The sequence below is a fragment of the Babylonia areolata genome, chromosome 7, assembly GCF_041734735.1.
Source record: "Babylonia areolata isolate BAREFJ2019XMU chromosome 7, ASM4173473v1, whole genome shotgun sequence".
In the NCBI taxonomy this organism is placed as follows: Eukaryota; Metazoa; Mollusca; class Gastropoda; order Neogastropoda; family Buccinidae; genus Babylonia; species Babylonia areolata.
Window position 1 is genome coordinate 5,136,338 of NC_134882.1, and position 22,520 is coordinate 5,158,857.

General features: G+C 40.4%; 2 protein-coding genes across 4 annotated transcripts in view; one reads left to right on the forward strand and one right to left on the reverse strand.

The window, feature by feature from the left end:
* Nucleotides 1–14,670, reverse strand: part of LOC143283675 (phosphoribosylformylglycinamidine synthase-like) — a 33,406-nt gene extending 18,736 nt beyond the window's left edge. Inside the window, exons 1-11 of one of the 2 annotated variants that reach the window (XM_076589898.1) lie at nt 14,605–14,670; nt 11,283–11,463; nt 10,654–10,780; nt 9,414–9,712; nt 7,825–7,933; nt 6,765–6,905; nt 5,096–5,223; nt 3,441–3,569; nt 2,731–2,988; nt 2,027–2,257; nt 844–1,067 (exon numbers count right to left, since the gene is read on the reverse strand). In XM_076589898.1, coding sequence (XP_076446013.1) covers nt 844–1,067; nt 2,027–2,257; nt 2,731–2,988; nt 3,441–3,569; nt 5,096–5,223; nt 6,765–6,905; nt 7,825–7,933; nt 9,414–9,712; nt 10,654–10,780; nt 11,283–11,433 — 1,797 coding nt within the window. In that variant the 5' untranslated portion in view covers nt 11,434–11,463; nt 14,605–14,670. Of the gene's footprint in view, nt 1–843; nt 1,068–2,026; nt 2,258–2,730; nt 2,989–3,440; nt 3,570–5,095; nt 5,224–6,764; nt 6,906–7,824; nt 7,934–9,413; nt 9,713–10,653; nt 10,784–11,282; nt 11,464–14,604 lie in introns of both variants that reach the window. The other variant, XM_076589897.1, reaches the window with a different exon arrangement.
* Nucleotides 14,671–16,144: 1,474 nt separating this feature from the next.
* Nucleotides 16,145–22,102, forward strand: LOC143284134 (uncharacterized). Of its 2 annotated transcripts, none has more exons than XM_076590789.1 (6): nt 16,145–16,235; nt 17,003–17,175; nt 18,731–18,832; nt 19,027–19,252; nt 20,005–20,160; nt 20,644–22,102. In XM_076590789.1, exons 2-6 carry the CDS (start codon nt 17,012–17,014, stop codon nt 20,941–20,943), a joined length of 948 nt encoding a protein of 315 aa, XP_076446904.1. In that variant the 5' UTR covers nt 16,145–16,235; nt 17,003–17,011; the 3' UTR covers nt 20,944–22,102. The 2 variants fall into 2 exon arrangements, with proteins under 2 accessions (XP_076446904.1, XP_076446903.1); XM_076590788.1 differs by having other exon boundaries at nt 16,155–16,234; nt 16,997–17,175.
* The last annotated feature ends 418 nt before the right edge of the window (nt 22,103–22,520 follow it).

A 22,520-nucleotide genomic window follows, 5' to 3' on the forward strand; every position in this document is an offset into this window, starting at 1 on the left:
TTTTTGCCATAGGATAATACTTTTGTTGCCATGGGTTCTTCTTCAGTGTGCCAAATGCATTCTGCACAGTGATAGTGAGAGACAAGCTGTACACAGATGACTCACCTTCCCACACCCTGTCACACAGGTGATGCCTTCCCAGACCAAGTCACACAGTGATGCCTACACAGGTGACGCCTTCCCAGACCCAGTTACACAGGTGTGACTCACCTTCCCAGACCCAGTCACACAGGTAACACCTTCCCTGACCCAGTCACACAGGTAACACCTTCCAAGATGCAGTCACACAGGTGACACCTTCCCAGACCCAGTTACACACGTGTGACTCACCTTCCCTGACCCAGTCACACAGGTAACACATTCCCTGACCCAGTCACACAAGTGACACCTTCGGAGACCCAGTCACACAGGTGACTCACCTTCCCTGACCCAGTCACACAGGTAACACCTTCCCTGACCCAGTCACACAAGTGACACCTTCGGAGACCCAGTCACACAGGAGACTCACCTTCCCTGACCCAGTTACACAGTTAACACCTTTCCTGACCCAGTCACACATGTGACACCTTCCCTGACCCAGTCACACAGGTGACTCACCTTCCCAGTCATTCGAATGAGATAATAAACCGTCACATGCGCAGCATGCACTTAACGCATGCAAAAGAACCCATGGCAACAAATAGGTAACCCCTGGCAAAATTCTGTAAAAAAATGGGTGGTACTCTTGATGTACCGACGTGCTCTCCCTGGGGAGAGCAGCCCGAATTTAACACAAAGAAATCGGTTGTGACAAAAAAAAGAATGATACATTACAATACAGACCTTGTCACACAGGTGACTCACCTTCCCAGTCCCAGTGACGGAGCCGACGAAGGACACGGGGCAGCGCTCTCTCTGCCCCAGTCGCTGCAGACTGTCCCTGTGCTGCCTGTGGACCAGCAGAGCGTTGCTCTCCTGGTACTCCGCTCCCCACAGCTCCAGGATGCTGATGGTGGGGTCACCCAACTGGAAGGCATCCGCACGGATCACCGCTCCCGCCGGCTCCGCTATCTCCTTCAGAACGTTGCCTGTCGCATCAAGTCATACTGGTTTTAGCCCTGCTGACTGCAAAAGCGGTAGACTTATTTCAGGGCTGAATATCCATCTGTTTCTTGAAACCAGTTGAAGAGAACACGAAATAATGTGAAAAGATTGATGAAAACGATGATTAAAACAATTCACTCACGTCTTGCTCAATCCATGTAAAAATTCAAATAAGGTTGCCTGTATCATGGCAGCACACACAAGGAAGGGGTACTCTTTAAATGAAAAAAGGATCAACTGAAATAAGTACTGCTTCCAGTAAACCTTCATGAAACATAAATAAAATACTTATTTCTTTATGGTAAAACATTTCTTCATTGTAAAACTTACTATTACATCAGATTAAATGCTCATAAAAATCACTAATGTAAGACTGAAAGTGATTTGTTACTGTAAAACGGTTAAAAGATAAAAACAAACAAACAAAAACAAACCAAAAAAAACAAAACCAAAAAAAAACAGAAACAAAAAAACATTACATATATTTTCATGCCTAAGAGCAGATCCATAAGTTGCTGTATCAGCCCCTTACAGTCTCTCAAAATTAGCATTTATTTTATTGAGGAATTTTGAAGCAATGCTTAAATGAAAAGTTTTATTTCAAATCTGCACACATCTGTGTGTAGTGTGTGTGTGTGTGTGTGTGTGTGTGTGTGTGTGTAACAGAGACAAGGCAAAAGAGTTCAGATGATCAAAAACATTTAAGTTTACAGGTGAAGTTTTATTTTGTCTCATTCATTTCTCTTATAATGCATGTAATTTCAAAACCAAGAAACTATCATACTCTTCACCACAATAACAACTTTCTTCCTCCTCCTCATAATAATTATGAACATTTCTAAAAAATGTTATATAATGCACACACACACACACACACACACACACACACATACACATGCACACTCACACACACACACACATAAAACAACCTCTCATATCTCACCATTTCCTCCTGCCCCCTGATCATGAATGCTACAGATGGGGTTATCTGCCCCTCTCTCCACACACGCCCTGATCACACGATTCAGCTTCTGCTCCATTTCCGCATCTCCGCGCTGAACAGCCCCAAAATCCAGCTCCACCTTGTTGTCGCCTTGAACTTGCACGGAGGAGGCAGCCCCTCCACCCACACCGATTCGATACACAGGACCTCCCACCTTCACCACATCCATGTCTGTCGTAACGGAAAGGGCAAAATCATTAAATCATAAGGAATCTATCAAGGTCCTGCAATGTAAGTAAGCACACGAGTATTTCTATCAAACTGACCAAGTTCGTCATGCAAGATAGTATGAAAATACTACTTTCAGGTGAGAAATGTTGCCCTGAATATAACATGTAACAAAGATAACATCAAGAGAGTTAGCTATGATCTGATGTTCCACAGGAGACGGGGATGAGGGATTCAGTAATATAAGGTGTGTGTGTGTGTGTGTGTGTGTGTATGCATGCATGCACTTATGACATGTGTGTGTGTGTGTGTGTGTGTGTGTGTGTGTGTGTGTGTGTGTGTGCATATGCTTAAATGACAATATGCATTTGCAGCTGTAATGTATATCATCTGTCTGTCCTAGTTCGCAGTTTTCTTGGTTACTGAATGTGTACCCAACAAAAACCATTAAACTAAAAAATTTTAAAAAAACATACCAGTGTTGGGCTCCATCTTTTTTACATGATCACCATCCAAAGTCCCAATCCCTCCGCTGAACATGATTGGTTTAATGTACTCCCGACGTTCTCCGTCTGGAAGGCGCAGTCCAAATGACCGGGCAAAGCCAGTCAAAACTGGTTCCCCAAACTTGTTCCCGTAGTCTGAGGCTCCATTACTGGCCTCCACTGCTATCTCAGCTGGGGTGGCAAAGTTGGATGGGTACTCTTCTTCACCTTCCCATGGCAACTTGTAGCCTGGAAAAGACGTTGACACCTGTTCACAACGTACCCACCTTGAATAAAACAAAACCAGTTTGATGATGTACCTTACGCTGTTTTTCATCCTGCATCCTGGTTATCAACCAGTCCTGACTGATGCAGACACCTGCAGTGTTGGCTGGGCACAGATTTTCAAAGCATGCTGTTTAGCTGACCCAGCTACAAAGAACCTACGTCAACAAAGGCTTGTTCCGGGCAAAATTCTGTAGCAAAATCCCCTTTTTGATAGGAAAGGGGGGCGCTGCACTGTAGTGACATGCTCCCCCTAGGGAGAGAGCTGCCCAAATTTCACAGAGAAATCTGTACTGACAAAGAGTAACACAGGTTTAACAAAACACAGGTTCTAAACCCCAAAAAGCTTATTATTCAAGAAATGTATCTATACGAATCCACGCATGAAAGAAACCTGTCAGCTGGTGACAACTCACCTGGAATCAGGAGATTGCCAAAGGAGTATCCGGCAGTGCCAGCCACCACATGCGCCCCTCTCCCTGTGCTCTGCACATCCCGTATCCTGCCCCCAGTGCCTGTGGTGGCGCCAGGGAACGGAGCAACACCTGAAAAAGTATCAGCGTTCATCACCAAAAGGAAACTGTCCTTAAAACTGGTGCCAGAATGGAACAACACCTGAAAAAAAAAAAGTCATCATTTTCATGGAAAGGGAATTTGTGCCCCTAAAAAAGTAAAATTATGTTTAATATTACATACTTACCACCACAACGTACTAATGCCGACACAGACATGGGTCTGATTTTCCTCTCCTGTGCAAAATACCAGTCTATAAAAGACTGACAAAAATGAAACTGCAGCTAGTTATCTCCCTTCCTCTTATTACCTCTCTTGTTTGTTTGAAGCATCCATTGTACTGTACTGTATTGTATATTGCATTGATTTGTATTGTACTGTATTGTCTTGCTCTTTCTCACAACAAATTTCTCTGTAACATTTGGGCTTCTTTCCCCAGGGAGAGTCAATCGCTACAGTAAAATGCAACTCTTTTTTTCATTTCGTTTTTTTTTTTTTGTCTACAAGTGCATTTGTTTTCCTATCAAAATGGATTTTTCTACAAACATCTGCCAGGAACAACACTTTTGATGCTTTTCTTTTATGTGCATTAAGTGCTTACTGCAAACGGGACCTTGGTGTTTGGTCTCATCCAAATGATGCATCATCAAAAGGAAATTTGCTTCCTTGAAATCACATTCTAAATTACATGCTTACTGTGACACACTATCGCAGACACAGACAGGGGTCTGATTCTTGTCCTGATTAAAATACTGGTCCGTAAGGAACAGACAAAAATGAGATTTTGTATAGCTATTAGTTACCCCCCTCCCCCTTTCTCTTAAATCCCTGGTTTTCGTTTGAAGCATCCTCACTGAAGATTGAAGACTAACTTTCAGACCCCTGGGCGTGTCTGCACAAGCAAACCACAGTATGTGTAATTAAAAAAGATTAGTGGAACACAAAAAGCAGATGAACAGCAATGAAAATAGTGGAAGGCAGGATAGTTCTGTCAAGGCAAGGCATACACAGACACACTCAAGATACGTTGCAGCAACACTGTTGTTGTTTTTCAATGAACCGTTTCTCGTTTTGGTTTTTTGTTGTTGTTGTTTTTTTTAAGGATATTTGTCATTTTATTTGAAGAGAGTCACAAGGGCGTACTGCTGTGTGCAAATAACAGCTTGTGTGAATATGCACAAATGTATACCTGTATCCAAGTGTGTGTGTGTGTGCATGTGTGTGTGCGTTTGTGTGCGAATGTGTGTGTGTGTGTGTGTGTGTGTGTGTGTGTGTGTGTGTGCACCCATGTGTGTGTGCTGGGTTCTCAAAGGAAAAACTAAACAAATTGTATTCAGAAAAAGTAATATTGACACCAACTAAACCAAAATATTAAAAAAACAATCAAAAATCATGCTTGACTCCAGAAATTCCACTCCACAGCTAATATCTGACATTAAATATCATCTTCAAACCTGAAATAACTGAACAAAAATAAAAATAAAAATGAAAATAAAATAAGACATAACAAAAACAAACATGACACGGCAAATGAAGAAACAAGAAAGCAGCAACAGACCAGTCGGGAAATTGTGAGTCTCTGCAGTGAAGACGACATGGCGCGTCACATCCTCTTTGACAGACAGGGGCCCGGGGGAATAGCTGTCCGCAGGGGTCAACACATTCACTGTGTGTCCCTTTATAGCACTGGAAAAATGTTAACAATCAGAATCATCTTCTTCTTCTTCGTTCGTGCGCTTCAACTCCCACATTCACTTGTATGTACATGAGTGGGCTTTTACGTTTATGACCATTTTAACCCCACTATGTAGGCAGCCATACTCCGTTCTTGGGGGGCATAAATCAGTTATCAAAATCAACAACTGTCACATGATTAAAAAACAACAACAGCACTGCCCTAAAAATAACAACCACCGAACTGAAGTATTGTCATAAATCTGCCTACATTTTATTTTCTACAAATTACTAACTCAGCATTACCATGCGCTTTTCCTGAGAAGACTGTTGCAATCTCATGACTGGAACCGTGACCTTAAAGAAAAATGTAATAAAAAGTGCCAGCTAACTTTGGTGGTCTGAAAACTGAAATCATTGGACTGTCCAATTAGTTTTTTCATAAGTTATTCATCAATTTTATGTCTTTTCCCTATGAATGATATTATACTATTAAAAAAAAAAAAAGAATAGATAAGAATAAGTGATTTTTTCTTTTTCATCAGTCATGCGTCTTTTCACTATGAGTCATATCATACTACAAAGAATACATAAGAATAAGTGATTTTCTTCTTTTTTTTTTTTTAAGGCTAAAGGGTTGGGGAGGGCAGCGTTGTAAGGGTGGTCAAGATGTATGTAATGGTAACGGATGTGGGAACAGTGATCTGAGTATATGATGTGTGCATGATTTGTTAATGCTTTAATATTCATCTATTTGAAATCATTTTTTTGATCTGACAAAAATTCAGGAAAATAAACCCTACATTTACAAGCACTGTCCTACAGAAATGTTTGATACAGAAACAAAAAAACAATAAACACCAATATAGCTTAAAGTGGGTGAATCAAAACTGCTTTGACTATTTTTTTTTGGGGGGGTGTGGTGGGCTTTTTCCACAGAATACAATTACAAAGGTAAGGAGAATTCATTACCAGTACAATCAAGCAATGATTTTACAAATGGGAATTCCAGAATGGCAACTGCCAATATCAAATTTGTTAAGACACACAACCACTGATTTCATGAATGGAATGCCTAGAATATATATTGTCCCCTTGACTGTTATAAGAAAGAAAAAAAAAAACAGTAGAAAGTGGTGTTTTAAGTCATAAATCAATATCCCAAACGATAAGCCAAAAAGTGACACAATGGTGTGGAGATATACCACTCTAGATTAAATGTGTGAATTTTTAGCCTTCCAATTATTTCCGTTCTTCTGATGATGTCATCAGTGATGTCACTATGCCTGTGGATTTTACAGGCATGGCAGTCAAGGAAATATTATCATGTACATCATTATATATTCATATTTATTTATATACATTATTATCATTAATATTATCAACATCCTCATCATTTCATTAACTTTATTATTATCAAAGTTTATTCCAAGTACACACACACACACACACACACACAATCTAAACTGGTTGCATTCTTGCAATAACCAATTCACAGACTAAGTAAACACATGTATGCAAGTAAAAACAACAACAACAAAACTTAGAGTCACCTGCTGTTATCACTGAACTTGATAATATTGTTGTTGTTGCTATGTTCCTGAGTTGACATGATGGTGGAGAACAGGGAGTCCGGCACTTCCTCCCCATCAATGATCATGCGCCCTTTGAAAAACCAGTGGCGGCTATGTTCACTGCAAACAAGAGACTGCGTTTCATCAAATTACAAACTACAGACTCAGTACACTACATACTACTTAAAGCCTGGACAACAGTGAAGGTCATATATCAACACTGTTACGGTACTATAACATAAGATGCAAAACCTTAGGCTTTACATTTCAATAATTATAATAAGACAGCAATATACCTAGTATATCAAATTGTATCCCAAGATAACAATCTATCCCTGGTAAAGGTATGTAAGCATTATTCAAGCATACTACAGTACAATATACGCTTGAGAGATGCCCCTTTTAACCAAATCAAATGATATAGATGTTGGAGGGAGAGGGATCGAGAGAAGGGGGAGAGAGAGAGAGAAGGGGTGGGAGAGTTGGGGGGGAGAGAGGGGTGATGGGGAGAATTCAGGAGAGAAAGAGAGAGAGAGAGAGAAAGAGAAAGTCAGAGCAAGAGAGAATGTTAAATTATAACTACAATCACAACAACAAATTAATGCACCATACTTAAAACTTTTTTTCTTTTTCATATGGAACGTCTGAAGTTTGGTTTTCCTCTCCTCCACTGTCAGTATTTATGCAGACGAGCTTGTGCGTGGATGCATTTCCTCATTTAGCATCATAAATGTGCATAAGGTAAAATACTTCCATGATCCATGTAAACTTTGTGGGTAAAAGAATATAAAAATACCAAGCTTGATGAGCTGTCCCCCAAAACAGAATATGGCTGCTGAAATAGTACGGGACTGTAAAGTAACTGTTACATATACTGTATACAAACTCACAGTGTAAAAGCAGTGCGTGTAGGAGTCGCTTCCCACTGACTCAGAAGAAAACTCAAGTCAAAGAGCAAGTTTCTCTCTCTCTCTCTCTCTCATATACACATATGTGCACACCAGGCAAACTGTACTTCATTAGAAATAAAAAGCTTTACCTGTTGGACTGTGCAAGATCAAAGCATTCAACACTGGTGGGGTTGTGTTTTATTTTGTGGACGAACATCTCTGTGTAGTAGTCCAGATCCCAGTCATCAAATGCTAAGCCTGACAAATATAATCACAAAAATAAAAACATGTACATATGACAAATAATCCATGTACAATGTAGTCCACTTAATACAAGTACCAGCCAAACACTCGGCTTATATCACAGATTGACATAAGTTTACATTTGGGCCAACAGCAAAGTGAGAGCTGCATTATCAATGGTTTCTCCAGTCAATGGGAAACCATTTACAGCTTAGTCTTTTGTGAAGGACTATGACTCTCAAACTAGGAGGCAAAATTGCACTGGCTCTTAGTGCTGCAGCCTTGTGGGTTAGTTGGCCTTTTGCCTCCTCTGCTGTTCTGATGGTCATAGTTGGACACGACTGACTATCATATAATACAAGTACAGACAACACATTAAGTTGGTGTATGCACTCAGCAAATTTGCATTCCCAACCAACACTCTTCTGTTCGTATTTTCTTAACAGAACTTTTGGCTAACTCCAGCAATCTTCTCTTCTTCCATGTAACTTGTGTTAAGCAGACTCCACTACACATTTATCACTGGACAAACATATTGCATGGGCTGATTTTGTCTGATCTAGTGAATATGTAAATATGCACATGTTCAACGTATAAAATTTTAAAATATGTTCAAACCAACAACAACAAAATTAACAACACTAAACTGTTTGCAAACTACCTCAGTAACAAGAAGCAAACATTCCACAAATCGTGATCAAGAAATAATGAAATGTTCTAACAACCAATACATGTCTGACGTGACAAGCGTTCGCAGCAACTTTCACAATCTGAGAACTCTTTTTTCAGTTTGACCCTTTCAATAAGCCAAGAACCAACTGTACCACAGCAGATACATGCAATAATAAATCCAGTGTGATAAATAGAACTGTGCAACCAACAACCATCTACCTGAAGATGTTGTTGCAATTATTGTTGTTATTGTGTTGCATGGGATAAGTAACCTCTCAGCAGCTATGATCTGTACTTGCGTTCCTGTTGGTTGTCAGTGACATTTGGTTTAGCTTTTTAATGATATTCTTTTGTGTTGTATTACTATTTTGACGGTGTCTTAGATATAACGGTGTGCGTGTGTGTGTGTGTGTGTGTGTGTGTGCAGTGCATGCATGTGCGAGTATGCACAAGTTTTTATATTGATATCCACTTGCATGTATCCTAATTTCTACTGTATCTGTGTTTGTGAATGATTTTTGATTTATGTTCTTATCTTGTTATGTACTGTCCCACCCCAATATTCCTTGTGACCCCAGTACACTTGGTAATAAAGACATATTCTATTCTAATACTTGAATGGAGATCTACATTCTGACGTCATTCTATCAGGCAGTGAGGGTTTACGCTTTGAGGAGTTTGACCAATCGTGACATACATTACTCTAAAGTCATGATCAAATTCTTGAGCTGAACAATTTCACTGGATAATTGTCACCTGCATTAATTATCAATGGGCAAAGTTGGATACAAACGCTAGTTCTTTCCATCAACTCTATACCCACCAAGTTCTTTGTTGGCCTTTTCAAGGGCTGCCCTCCCCTGCCCCATCACATCCACCTCGAACACCTCGTCCGGCTCCACATGCTGTTCAAACGTCTGCAGCGGTTCTGTGTAGCGACACTGTGTCATGCGATCATGTAGACTCAGGACCACTTTTTCTTCTTCGTCAGCAGACAAGCATCTCCCCTCTTGTAGTCTGATGAGGAAGCGGACTGAGTATTCAACTCTGGTCACATGCTCAAGGCCAATGGACCGGCAGATGGAGACACAGTTGGTGGAAAATGCTGTAGAAAAGTTCAGCCTGGAAAAGAAATTTTCCTGTCAACTTTTGTAACATGTACATCATTAAAAAAAAAACCCACCTATACATAAAAGCATACCTATTCACAGACATTGTTTCTGGTTTGAATTTTATCACATTTAATCATAAACATATGTAGGCTTATTGGTTATAGTTTGAATTATACATTTATTCATAAACACTTATAGCATGATATAGGCTTATTAGTTTGTCTTTGAATCTTATCACATTTACTCAAAATTTCTCGCTATCACAGACAAGACATTCAGTGATTCAGTTCTTTTCATGTTTTCACATTCCTCCTGAGCCTGAACTGTTTGCACTATTTCTGATTCCACCTGCTGCAAGGATAATAAAAGTAACAACAACAAAAATAAAGTAAAAAAACCAACAACAAATATTAGACCAGTGTGACATTCTCTTCCGATTTCACACTTATGCTTCTGCATTCACCAAAGGCTACAAGGGAAAAGCAATGACTTTCCTTTTTAAAATACAGTGAATGGATTTCTGGTAGTTTGCATGCACAGTATGCACACACACACACACACACACACACACACACACACACACACACACAAGCTTACATTACCACAAAGAAATGAACAGTCACCACAGGCCAAATGTTATGGTTCCATTCCACAATCTGTACCTGCCTTTTTCAGATTTATTTTTAAAAATTGGAAAACAATCACAATACTTTCACAAACATACACATTCTAAATAAAGAATATTTCAAAAGCTCAAACAATAGATGCTGCATATATTATAACAGAAAAATAAATAATGAGTAACATCTGATTCAGTGATTGGAATATTTTCTTTCATTCATTTTCTTTCAATAATTCATACATTATAATGATTTGTTTTACATATATCTGTATTATTCATTAATATTGTTTTTTCTACTTTTAGGATGCTTATCTCCAAAGGCAGCTAACCTTGGTCCAATTTCTATCAAAACATCGCTGGACGACTGCTGAAGGCAGGAGCTGTCTCCAAGACACTGTTCCTGGAAGGGCACTGCAAGCACCCACTTCAGTCTCTCCACTTCTTCTGCTGTCAGACCTGCTCACATAAGAAAAAAAAAACATACTAAAAGTAAAAACAGTAAGAAGCTAGATATTTAAACTCAAAATAAATCATCTCTCTCCACCTACCTCCCACCTCTCCCCACTTGCATGCTCTCTTTCAAAAACTCACTCCCTTTCTCTTGCTCTTTTTGTTCCATGTAATGCAGTAACTACCAACATATGCCTTAAACCTCTATGCAGTTAAGCAAAGTACCTCTACCATTAGTACCAGCCTTTGCCTTGAACCTCTATGTAGTCCAGAAAAGTAATTACCAACATTTGCCTCTGACCTCTATACAGTTAAGCACAGTAACTTCCAACCTTTGCCTTGAACCTCAATGTAGTTCAGTGAAGTAACTACCAACATTTGCCTTGAACCCCTATGCAGTAAAGCAAAGTAACTACAAACCTTTACCTTGAACCTCTCAGTAGTTCAGTAAAGTAACTGTCAACCTTTGCACTGAACCTCTATGCAGTTAAGCAAAGTAAATACCAACCTTTGCCTTGAACCTCTATGTAGAGGCAAAGTTCTGTGGAGAGTTCTTGACAAACAGAATCACCCAACAGGGCAGCAATTTTTGTCAAGACATTCTCCAGACTGCTGCCAGTCAGTCCCGGCTGGCGGTACAACCGCATTAGTTCAGGCATGGTTACACTACAGCACTGCTCTGATGTTACCTGAAAAATTTATCTTCACATAAAAAACAATAACAAAAACAAAACAAAAAAACACGAAAAAAAACATACAACAGGGAACAATCTGAAATACATTACGTACACATCCAACAGATGACATGATGTTAACATTAACAAAGGCACAGGAAATGCCTCAATCTACTTACTTCTGTAGCTGGAATCTATTGGCTCATTCATCACTAACTATTCTTACTCATTCATGCACATACAGACTTGTCTATATAAGTATTACTAACAAATATTTGGGGTGATCATGTCTGTAGTTGTACACATGTGCTTACACAAGCACACAGAGACACTCTATATAAACACAAAAATAATAAACACACACATCCAGACATATAATGGTGTATACAAACAATGATATAAAATATGCAAGCAGTTGTCTTCTTCTCCTCTCCATCTATGTTAAGAGTCATTGTGACACCACACTAAAGGATCAGGCACACATAACATCCATTACAAACATACAGTACTATGTCTGTAAACATTCTCTTCACATCAATGAAAGAAAGTGTGAGTGTCTATCAGTTTTTTTGTTTGTTTGTTGTTGTTGTTGTAGGTTTGGTGGGGGTTTTTGTTGTTGTTTTTTTGTTTTGTTTTTGTTTTGTAAGTGTGTGTGTGTGTGTGTTCCTCTCTGTGTGGAGGAGGGGAAAGGGGGCATGGGGGGGGGGGGGGGGGGCAGCAGGGGGGTGCTTTCAGCAAAAATGTGCATAGATCAGAATGAGCATTCATGAATGGGAGGTGGGAAGATGGTAGGGTGAGCTGATGAACATTTGTGAGTATGTAAGCATGTGTGCAGGTAACAACATATTTCACTGTACTGTTCATATAATAAACTTTAAACCAGAGTGTGTGTTAAATGGGATGTCCATGTACACATTTATGAATTCAATTATATTTATTTTCTTGTAATGACAAAGAGATTTTTTTTTAAATTCCAAAACAATGTCAGTTTTATGTATTTTCATTACAAAACTGAATATTGCAAGCATGCGAGTGCATGTGATCTGAAAGGTTGGTGAGGAAAAGGAAGAGGTGGCTGAAATAGGATAAGAGAAGGGCAGATATTTAAGACTGAACTATTTCAATCTGTGTGTGTGTGTGTGTGTGTGTGTGTGTGTGTGTGTGTGTGTGTGTGTGTGTGTGTGTGTGTGTGTGTGTGTGCATTTAAAATTGTGCACATGCACAATGTGTGGATGTGTGGGTCTGTGCTTTTGAGTGTGTTTGTGAATGCGCGAGAGTGTAAGTGTACACAAGTGTCAGGAGAGATATGTGTACGTGTGTGTGTGTGTGTGTGTGTGTGTGTGTGTGAGGGGAGGTGGGAGTGCGGCGGGAGGTGGGGTAGAGGATGAGGTATGTGAGTGTATGCATGCCTACACTGTGGGAACAACAGGATATTGGAACGTATATATATATATATATATATATATATATATATATCTTTGTATATATGTGTGTGGGGTTGGGGGTGGGAGATATGGGCGTATGTGTGTGTGCTTGTACAAGTAAGTGTTCATCTCTGTGAGTGTGTGTTTGTGTGTGTGTGTGTGTGTGTGTGTGTGTGTGTGTGCCGTGGAAGCTGCGATACGTAGACTAGAAATGAGTGTGTGGAGGAGGGGGGTAGAGGAGGTGCAAGGTAATGTGTGTGTGTGTGTGTGTGTGTTGGAGCTCATGTACGTTTATATGTATTTGACTGTGCTTTCATATCTGTGAAACTGCATGTTTGGTGCATTTCTGTTATGCATGTGTGGGTGTATGCGTGAATGTGTGTCTTCATGTTTTACATTTATTCGCTTATTTATCACCATTTATTTATTTTTTTTATTATTATCATTTTATTAGTATTACTATTATTATTACTACTACCTTTTTCTATATTATAATTATTATTCATTCATTTATTTATTTATGTAAGCTTATCTATTATTTATTCCCCCGTTTGTTTGTTGTTGTTTTTTGTTGTTTTTTTGTTGTTTTTTTTGTTTTTTTCTCAAGGCCTGACTAAGCACGTTGGGTTACGCTGCTGGTCAGGCATCTGCTTGGCAGATGTGGTGTAGCGTATATGGTTTGTCCAAACGCAGTGACGCCTCCTTGAGCTACTGAAACTGAAACTGAAATTAAAAATTTTAATCATGCACACATGAACACACACACACACATCCACACACACAAAAGCACTATTTCCCCTCCCCTACCCCTTCAGCATGTTCATCTATACCTGCATTCAAATTTACACAACTGAACTAATGCATTTTGAATTAATAGCATCTATCTGCAATACTGCGAGTTTCTACTGCATGTTTCAGCTATCAATTGGTACTTTTTCTTCAGTCTTTAGAAGACTGTCTTGTGTACAAGAAAAAAAATATTCAAAACACCTCACAGGTTTCTGGCCAGGGCTGGAGATAAAATTTTTTAAGTGGAAGTAGGTATGATATGAGATGGTCATTGACTGAAGTGAATTACAGGCGTGACGTTTGACCTTGAGCTGTATACTTCTCGGACACACACCTGACACTGATCCAGTGACCCAGATCTGTCCCAAATATTGAGTAATACTAATACTGTCAACAGCAATGTCGAGTGGCCTAATCAAGTGAGTCGGTATCAAAATGTTGTCATCAGAACGTGTTATCTCTTTTAATAAGAAACAGATCTCAGTGTGTGATCACGCACATACAGAAAAAGACTTGCTTAACATCGCACGAACCTGACGATGCTGTTTGACAACACCGTTTCGCGGCAAGTGTCACTGCGAAGCATACAGAGACCCGTTAGCTCACATGTGTCCTGATGCTTTTCAAGTTCACCCTTTCACAACAATTTCTAACAGAGCTTCATTATTTTGTTCTTCTTGTGTGTATTTAGCCGACGAACAAAACGCGAGCTCAACTTCGTGATAACATATCTACTTATCAGGTATCAGATAAATTTGTCACAAATGAAATCGCTAAAACAACTCTCTTTTTTTTTATATATATAGTTAAGTGAATTTATATATAGTTAAGTAAATATAGACAAGGACAATTTGAGCTTAAAACAAAAACTGACAGATTCATAGACTAATCAGGCCATGCGCTCCCATCCCCCATTGCTACGATAATCTGCAAAGGTTCCTACCTCGTATGGTTCCAGATTCCAGATTCCAGACAACACACGTGTAGTCCGCACCAATCAAACCTGCCGCAGTGACAGTGACGTCTCGGCATCTCTATTTTACTCCATTCGGGAATATTTCAATATGACGTTCACTTTCAACCGCAATCTTGACAAACGATTATTATTACACGTAGAGATCTTCTGTTTCTCAGTTTTGAACCCCCACCCCTCCCCGACCCCCCACCTGTTGAATTTTTGAGAAAAAGTACACAAGCGCTCGCCCGCGCGCCCGCGCACGCACACATGTAACAGGCACACACACACACACACATACACACTGCACCGCGGCTCCACCGCGGCCGGCGGCGGCCGGCACTCACACTGATTCAGTCGGACTCGGACGCGGCCGCACCGGCCCTCGGGCCGGCACACTGACGGGTTGACTCCGCACACGCACGCATGCACGCACGCACGCGCGCGCGCGCACACACACACACACACACACACACACACACACACACACACCGTGGCACACACACACACACACACACACACACACACACACACACACACACACACACACACACACACACACACCGTGACACACACACACACACTGACACACATCTTATATTTTACTCCACAAAAAAAAGCATCAACTAACCAATAAATATCTCCCTCAACACCTTCGCAATCCACAATCATGGGACATACGTAAACTACGTACGTTAATTATTCCTCAGTGTGACATCACTCATTGTAAAAAGACAAATCAGTTTCAAGATAATAAATTAACAGTAATGATAAGCACTTTCCGTCCTTATATGTCTCCACCCTTCTCAGTGTCTCGGCTGTATGAATTTCTCTTGTTGAGATAATAAAGTATTCTGTATTCCATTGGTTTTCTGCTTGCCTGTACGTCCCGGCCTTGCAACCGGCCCTCCTTCCAACCATATCCCCTCCCACCCTCTCTCTTTTTCTCCCCATCTCTGGCAATGACATTCTGAAATGCTGAAAGCAAACACTATACCGTAACTGCGATAACAATTAGCGAGATGTGTGTGTGTGTGTGTGTGTGTGTGTGTGTGTGTGTGTGTGTGTGTGTGTGTGTGTGTGTGTGTGTGTGTGTGTGTGTGTGTGTGTGTGTGTGTGTGTGTGTGTGTGTGTGTGACGGTGTGTGTGTGTGTGTGTGTGTGTGTGTGTGTGTGTGTGTGTGTGTGTGTGTGTGTGTGTGTGTGTGTGTGTCCCCCTCAAAAAATCAACGGAACCGGCGACAGTGTGAATTGCTGCAACGGTTGTGCGTGCGTGCGTACGTGCCAGTGTGTGTGTGTGTGTGTGTGTGTGTGCGTGCGTCCGTGTGCGTGCGTCCGTGTGTGTGTGTGTGTGTGTGTGTGTGTGTGTGTGTGCGCGCGCGCGCGCGCGTTGTTTCGCTGCCGTATGACGTCCTCTGTACGTTCGCACAAATGAGTACGATTAACGTAAATGATCATTAATGACAGAACCAGAGCCAATCAATGCAAAGGTTGCTGTTAAAAGGGATATTTGCTGGTAGATACTGCAGTCGAAGCAAATCTGCCAGCACCAGTTGTGTAATCGTCAGTCAGATCCACAGTGTTGCTTCTCATGCCACGTTTGCTGTCCGTGGTGCCAGGTATATATATATGTTTGGGTCTAGTCTTTACATAAGTTTTTTTTAGTATGTATAAGGGTGCTGTTAGTATTCATAAATAAACCCTACTATCTGTTAATCTGTGTTTCCACGCTCTCCAGTGTGTGTGTGTGTGTGTGAGAGAGAGAGAGAGAGAGAGAGAGAGAGAGAGAGAGAGAAATATTCCCTTGTGCTATATTTCAGTTCATAGAACCCCAGACTAGTCACCCATGGAAAGTTATCGTCAATTATACAGTTTTTCCACATTGTTTTCACTTTCGGATTTAGGCTACTTTTGTTTTCTTTTGTTTGTTTAATGTAAATAACGTATTCGAACAAAAGTGTTTTTTCTATTCTAAGTTGTTGGGTTTTTTAAGTTATAGGGAATATAGTCGGATTGTTTTGGCTGTTCATTGGCGTGTTTCCTTTATATATATATATATATATATATATATATATATATATATATATATATATATACAACCTGAGAAAAGATGCATCACTATTCTCAAAATATGAAGTTACACAGAGAGCAAGAGACTGCGAAAACAATTCTTTTCTTTTCCATGACAGTCCTATCAATGCCTTATTTCAGTACACTGACTGCAAACGTAACAAAATGATAGGCCTAATATATATATTCACCATGCAATAACACTTCACAAGTAACTGTTATAGTATGTTATATAGGTCGAAACAAGTCGCAGAGTTTATGTGGATCAATCGTAAACCACACGGAATGGGATTTGTTTCATTTGATTAAAGGTTGCTTTGCTCGAGATGACGTCACCCTGCGTGCTGCAGCTGGATGACGTCATACGACGTCATGCATGGGACATTTTGAAGAAGCGCTCAAACATCGTACGACGGTGGCTGTTAGAAGAGAAGGACTACTTCTGCGACGTGGACTGGAAGGCGTTTGTTTTCGAGCACAAAGTCTGCAAGTTGGTTCCTTCCTATTACTCTAAAATTGCGAGGAGGAGATGGTGGGGGGAGGGGGGGGGGGGTGTCTACAATCAAGGCCGAAGGGCGTACAGTCCAGCACCCCCTCTCCAGGAATGTTGTATCTATCCTGGTCTTGAAATGTTCTTCGCTGTCTGCTAAACTCGTTTTTAGTTTTACTTTTTTTTTTCTTAAAGAAGAAGAAAAAAGAAAAAAAGAGATGCAGTCTTTGCACTGAATAGGGGCACTAACTCCATTCCTCCCTTCCCTGGTTTTTAACGAATTTCAGACAAGCTCAGCTTCAAACCCTCATATATCATATCTATGTAAAGGAAACCAAAACATATCATGCGTTTTCATTTTGATAGGGTCTTTTCCACTGGAATGATTGTCAAGGATTGACTTATCTTTTTTTTTTTTTTTCACAATTAAGGCTTCCAATCAAATCTTCGACAAAATAACGCCAGATGCTCTCTCTCTCTCTCTCTCTCTCTCTCTCTCTCTCTCACACACACACACACACACACACACACACACACACACACACATTTCAGTGTCACTCATTTCGAAATTATCTTATACATGGATCTGCAAGGGTCTTTTAGGAATTGTTTCATTACATACGCATCACAGCTGAATTTCTAGGCGTTTCTCTCAGACACTGGAGGAAGTCTTTTTCAGATCTGATTGCATAGTTTTCCAACAAGGAAGGAAGAAAGGAAATTAATTAAAGAAAAAGGAACGTGTGTAACAGAAGGAGCTACAGTATTTGAAGATGAAGACTGGAAAATTGTAGTGCTTCAAGTTGCAAAACAGAAAAAAGGATGAAAATTCTGAAGGAGAAAATGAGGTTTCTTTTACCTTTTAGCAAGGAAAGCAAATTCTCACCACAGCTCCTGCAGGCAATATCTATTTGGTCCAGTCTGTTGGTGAAGTGCTGACACAGATATACAGGAACAAGAGGAGCTATATATATAGACCGAGGAGTTACACACACAGGTTTGCTTTCGAGCACGTGTGCCAGATGGAGGGGGCCAGGAGGAATGCATCGGAGGTAACCCCCAGCCCACCCTACCCTCGGCCTCAGTTGGGGACTGACGACCTGGGATTAGATTAGTTTATATATTGTGAAATAGGTAATGAAACGAACAGCTTCAGTTTTGGAATTTATTTGTCTCCCTTAAGATTCTTCACAGATCGAGACAGTCTTCACAGACAATTCTTTTATCCAAATAGTTTGGGTTTTTTGGTGTGTTTTTGTTGTTGTTGTTGTTGTTTTTGTGGTTTTTTTTGTGTTTGTTTGTGTGTGTGTGTGTATGTGTGTGTGTGCGCGCGCGCGCGCGCGTGTGTGTGTGTAAATTTAACTTTCATAGTTTTTCCTTATTTTGTATCTTTCTGGAAAAAAAACAACAGCCATCTCCTATCCCTCCCCACCCCCACCCCCAGCCACACCCCTAAAAAACACACACACACGAGAGAGAGAGAGAGAGAGAGAGAGAGAGAGAGATGAAAAACATTAGGTATACTACTATACGCAGTCTATGTCTGCCGATACAGGTTTGACATTCGTCCAGACGGCCACACGTACAGTGGAGACTGGGGCAGCATCAAGACAGGCGTCAAATGGGTTCCACTGCACACCTGTGACTTTGAGAACAGGTTTGTATTTTCTTATTGGCAGTGACTGAAAACAAATTGTCTATGTACTCTTTGCTGTCACACACACACACACACACACACACACACACACACACACGATGCACACGTGTATGCTGACATAGGGATAGACAGATAAAAAGAAATACAGGCAAGGATACAACCCTGTTAATGCAATTTGGATCTGGATTGAACAGATCAGAAACGAAGCAGTGTCACACATTTCGTGGAAAGCGGGAGACAACAGCCTGGATGGCCGTGGATCTGACCCAGACATTCACCGTCTCCAACACTGTTGACCTTGACCTGACCTTCCCACCTAACTTCCTCCACCACCGAGTTGGTCGTGACCCCACCTTCAAGGTCAACAAGGTCAAGGGCGGGATTTTCAGAGAAGTACTGGAATGGCAGGTAAATTCGCAGGTGAGCATCCAAATGTGTTCGGTCACCCAAATGCGAGATAGATTATTCTGTCCATGTTGCACATGTGCCACCAAGTCTTTTGATGAATGCTGTTTGTTAACATTATCAATCTGTGGTCTTGAATGTGTCAGTATAGTGCTTATATAAAGGTCTGATAAAGAAAAAGGACATATAATTTAAAGTTTTTTTAACTGAAGTTTCAGTAGAAGAAACAACGTATAAGTACTGGAATCCGAGCTGTATGGTACTGTCCAAAAGCTACTGAACACTGAAATGTTAAATGTCATTAGCTGAAAAGCTCTAGTGACATAGTAGGTACTAATCAGAACATAATGGTGCAAAACAGATAACATGGAGCAGAAAGGAACCGAAACTGAACTGAAACAACATAAACTAATAAGAGCGGGATTTGCGACACTTTAGCACTTTGTCATTAGCTTAAAGTACGTGACACGGGGGTTTCAGTCGTTCGTCTCCAAGGTTGGACAGTACATAGAAAACAAAGTACATATAAATCATATAATAAATATTTACGCGTCTAAAAGCTAAGAGAGTGAGAGAGAGAGAGAGAGAGAGAGAGAGAGAGAGAGAGAGAGAGAGAGAGAGATTCATAATTAAACTCCGTGGTCGATCTTGTTTGTCTCATACTTTTGCCGGATTTAACGAACCAAAATGGGCCTTTTTGCAGTGCTTGATTGAGTTTTTCCTGATATCATTATCATTATTTTATTCATTCATTTTGTTACACACAGGTGGAAGTCATGCCATCATGGAAGGCGCATGCACAATTGTTGGCACGGCAGGAGTGTCACGTGATTGATGTTGAGATCCGAACGACTTTCTCTGTACCGAGCGGCGTTGTGCCGGTCTATTTCAAACGAAGATCGGACAACTCTTACGCTTTCGAGGTGAGCATTTTTTTTATAACAGCTGCTCATTTGTCCACAAAGAAAAGGATTATTTCACTGGATGGACCTCAGTTGACCCCTGTTCAATGTCAATGAAGGGTTAACCTTTTTTTTCTCGTCGGCCCCTCTTCTTTGATAGATCCTATACAATTTTCTATACGCATCATCGCAAAGTCATTCAGAATCAGTCACACAGACTGATCAGCTATATTTATTTTCCTCTTCGTTGTTCAACACACAATACATTTTTTTTAAAGTATGGCCTTTTAAAAAAAATCCATATAACAGGAAATATTGAGATCTTATTCTTAATTGTTTGCATCTTGGTCGTAGTGCAGGTCAAACGAAAATTCAACAATTTTTGTGTGTGTGTGTGTGTGTGTGTGTGTGTGTGTGTGTGTGTGTGTGGTTCGTATTTGCATTCTTCCGTCATCTTCATCCGAAACACGGTTTAATACATGCATGGTACACGTTTCATTCCAGGTAAAGATAGATAACGTGGAGGAGGCGTTCAATGCAGCACCACCGGACCAGCTGCAGGCGGAGGGATCACTGGCAGTGCAGAGAAGGGAGAGAGAGGAGCCGATAGTGCACACCCTGATGGAGAAGGTGATAGACACCCAGGGTCAGCCTCAACCCGCCATCAGCAAGCTGCAGCTGGTCACGCGAGGCACGTGCATGGTTGTCAGCTGGTCAGACCAGAAAGTGGACATCGCCACCATCCCGCTCTCTCTGCACCAGCACGCCCCACCGGCGGATGGTGGTGATGTGCCTGGACAGTGACTCGCATGATGGTTTCAGCACAACTGTTGTGTCACTTAGAGAACTGAACGTGTAGACATTCTGCAGGATATGGTTTGTGATGGTCGGTGGGATATTTTCAACAGTTCTGTGAACGACTGGTCTAGGGCAGCAGAAAGAGAGAACACTTTCTGTACCATCGGTTATGTAGTAGGACAGCTATGGCATTCTGTGTAATTTGTAAATAGGGCGAAACAAAGAAATAGTAAGCGGATAAAACTCTTACATGATATGTAATAAGTACACTACAAGATGTGACAATGCAATGATACGGAAATGATATGATAATGACGGGGCGCTGTAAAAACATTTTCAGATTTTTCTGAAAATTGCACGTTCTCCATATATTATTTCAAGCAATTTGCGAGCTTCTGCTCAAAAGTCTAAGATGTCAGTTCACCAGCGTTGCCGTCAAGTCCGTGCTCAGTTTTACAGACCATTCTTTGTATTGGCCCCCCTCCCCGTCCTTTCTGACGCCCATACATGATGGCCCCATACATGATGGTTGAAGCTTCTTTGTCAGAGAACAGTGGTGTGTTCTGCGATAGGGTAGTTATGATAATTCTGTGTACGGCTGGAGTGTCAGCAAAATGAGAGAGTATAATCAATATAATAGGTTATGTTGTGGGACAGTAATACTGACATTCTGTACACATGCAAATAAGATGTAACAGTATCAGTATCAGTAGCTCAAGGAGGCGTCACCGGCTGAGTTCGGTCAAATCCATATACGCTAGATCTGCCAAGCAGATGCCTGACCAGCAGCGTAACCCAACGCGCTTGGTCAGGCCTTGAGAAAAAACAACAACAACAAAACAAACAAAAATGGAAAAAAAAGACTATAAATATTGAAAAATACTACTACTACTACTACTATTTATAAGGCGCAAAATCTTGATAAAATCAACTCTTAGCGCACAAAAAAACCAAGCAAACAACAACAACAACAAATAAAAACAAAACAAAAAACAAACAAAACAATGATGATAAATAAGCAAATAAATGTAAAATATTCTCACCAGTCTTGAGTGAATGACACCTGTGTATGCAGGGCTTCGCAATAAGAAATTTCGCACTGATGTTCCAGTTAATTAATCTGTGCCAAACCAACGAAGGATCAAGATTCATACGTATAACAACATAGTCTATCTTGTTCTTTTTCATTTATAAGAATATATATCAATATGTTAATTTGAAAGTGTTAGCATACAATAGTTCGATCTTTGCATCATTTAGTATTCAGGAGTACAACAAATTTTATATGCATACCCGTAATATAGTCATCATTATCAAAGAATATGTAGACAGAGGCAAAGTCACCATGAAAAAAAAAAAAAAACTCTGCAGAGTATTCATTTTAGCCAACTTTATCAACTTCTGTCAGCTGATAAATATTATTTTGCTCTTCTTTATTTTCAAGTTAACGGTTTTTAATAACATTTTTGTGGTTTAGTTTCTTACAAAGATGTAACTGTTGCATGCTAACGCTATAAAATTAACATATTGATATACAAAAAGTATTTATAAATGAACTATGACTATATTACGCATATGCATAT

What these genes read in the sequence shown, in the direction of transcription:
- LOC143284134 (XM_076590789.1), top strand. Translation starts at nt 17,012, where the DNA reads ATGACGTCACCCTGCGTGCTGCAGCTGGATGACGTCATACGACGTCAT. An exon ending in TTCGAGCACAAAGTCTGCAA is followed by an intron (nt 17,176 to 18,730) that starts GTTGGTTCCTTC and finishes CTGCCGATACAG; the next exon opens with GTTTGACATTCGTCCAGACG. An exon ending in ACAACTCTTACGCTTTCGAG is followed by an intron (nt 20,161 to 20,643) that starts GTGAGCATTTTT and finishes GTTTCATTCCAG; the next exon opens with GTAAAGATAGATAACGTGGA.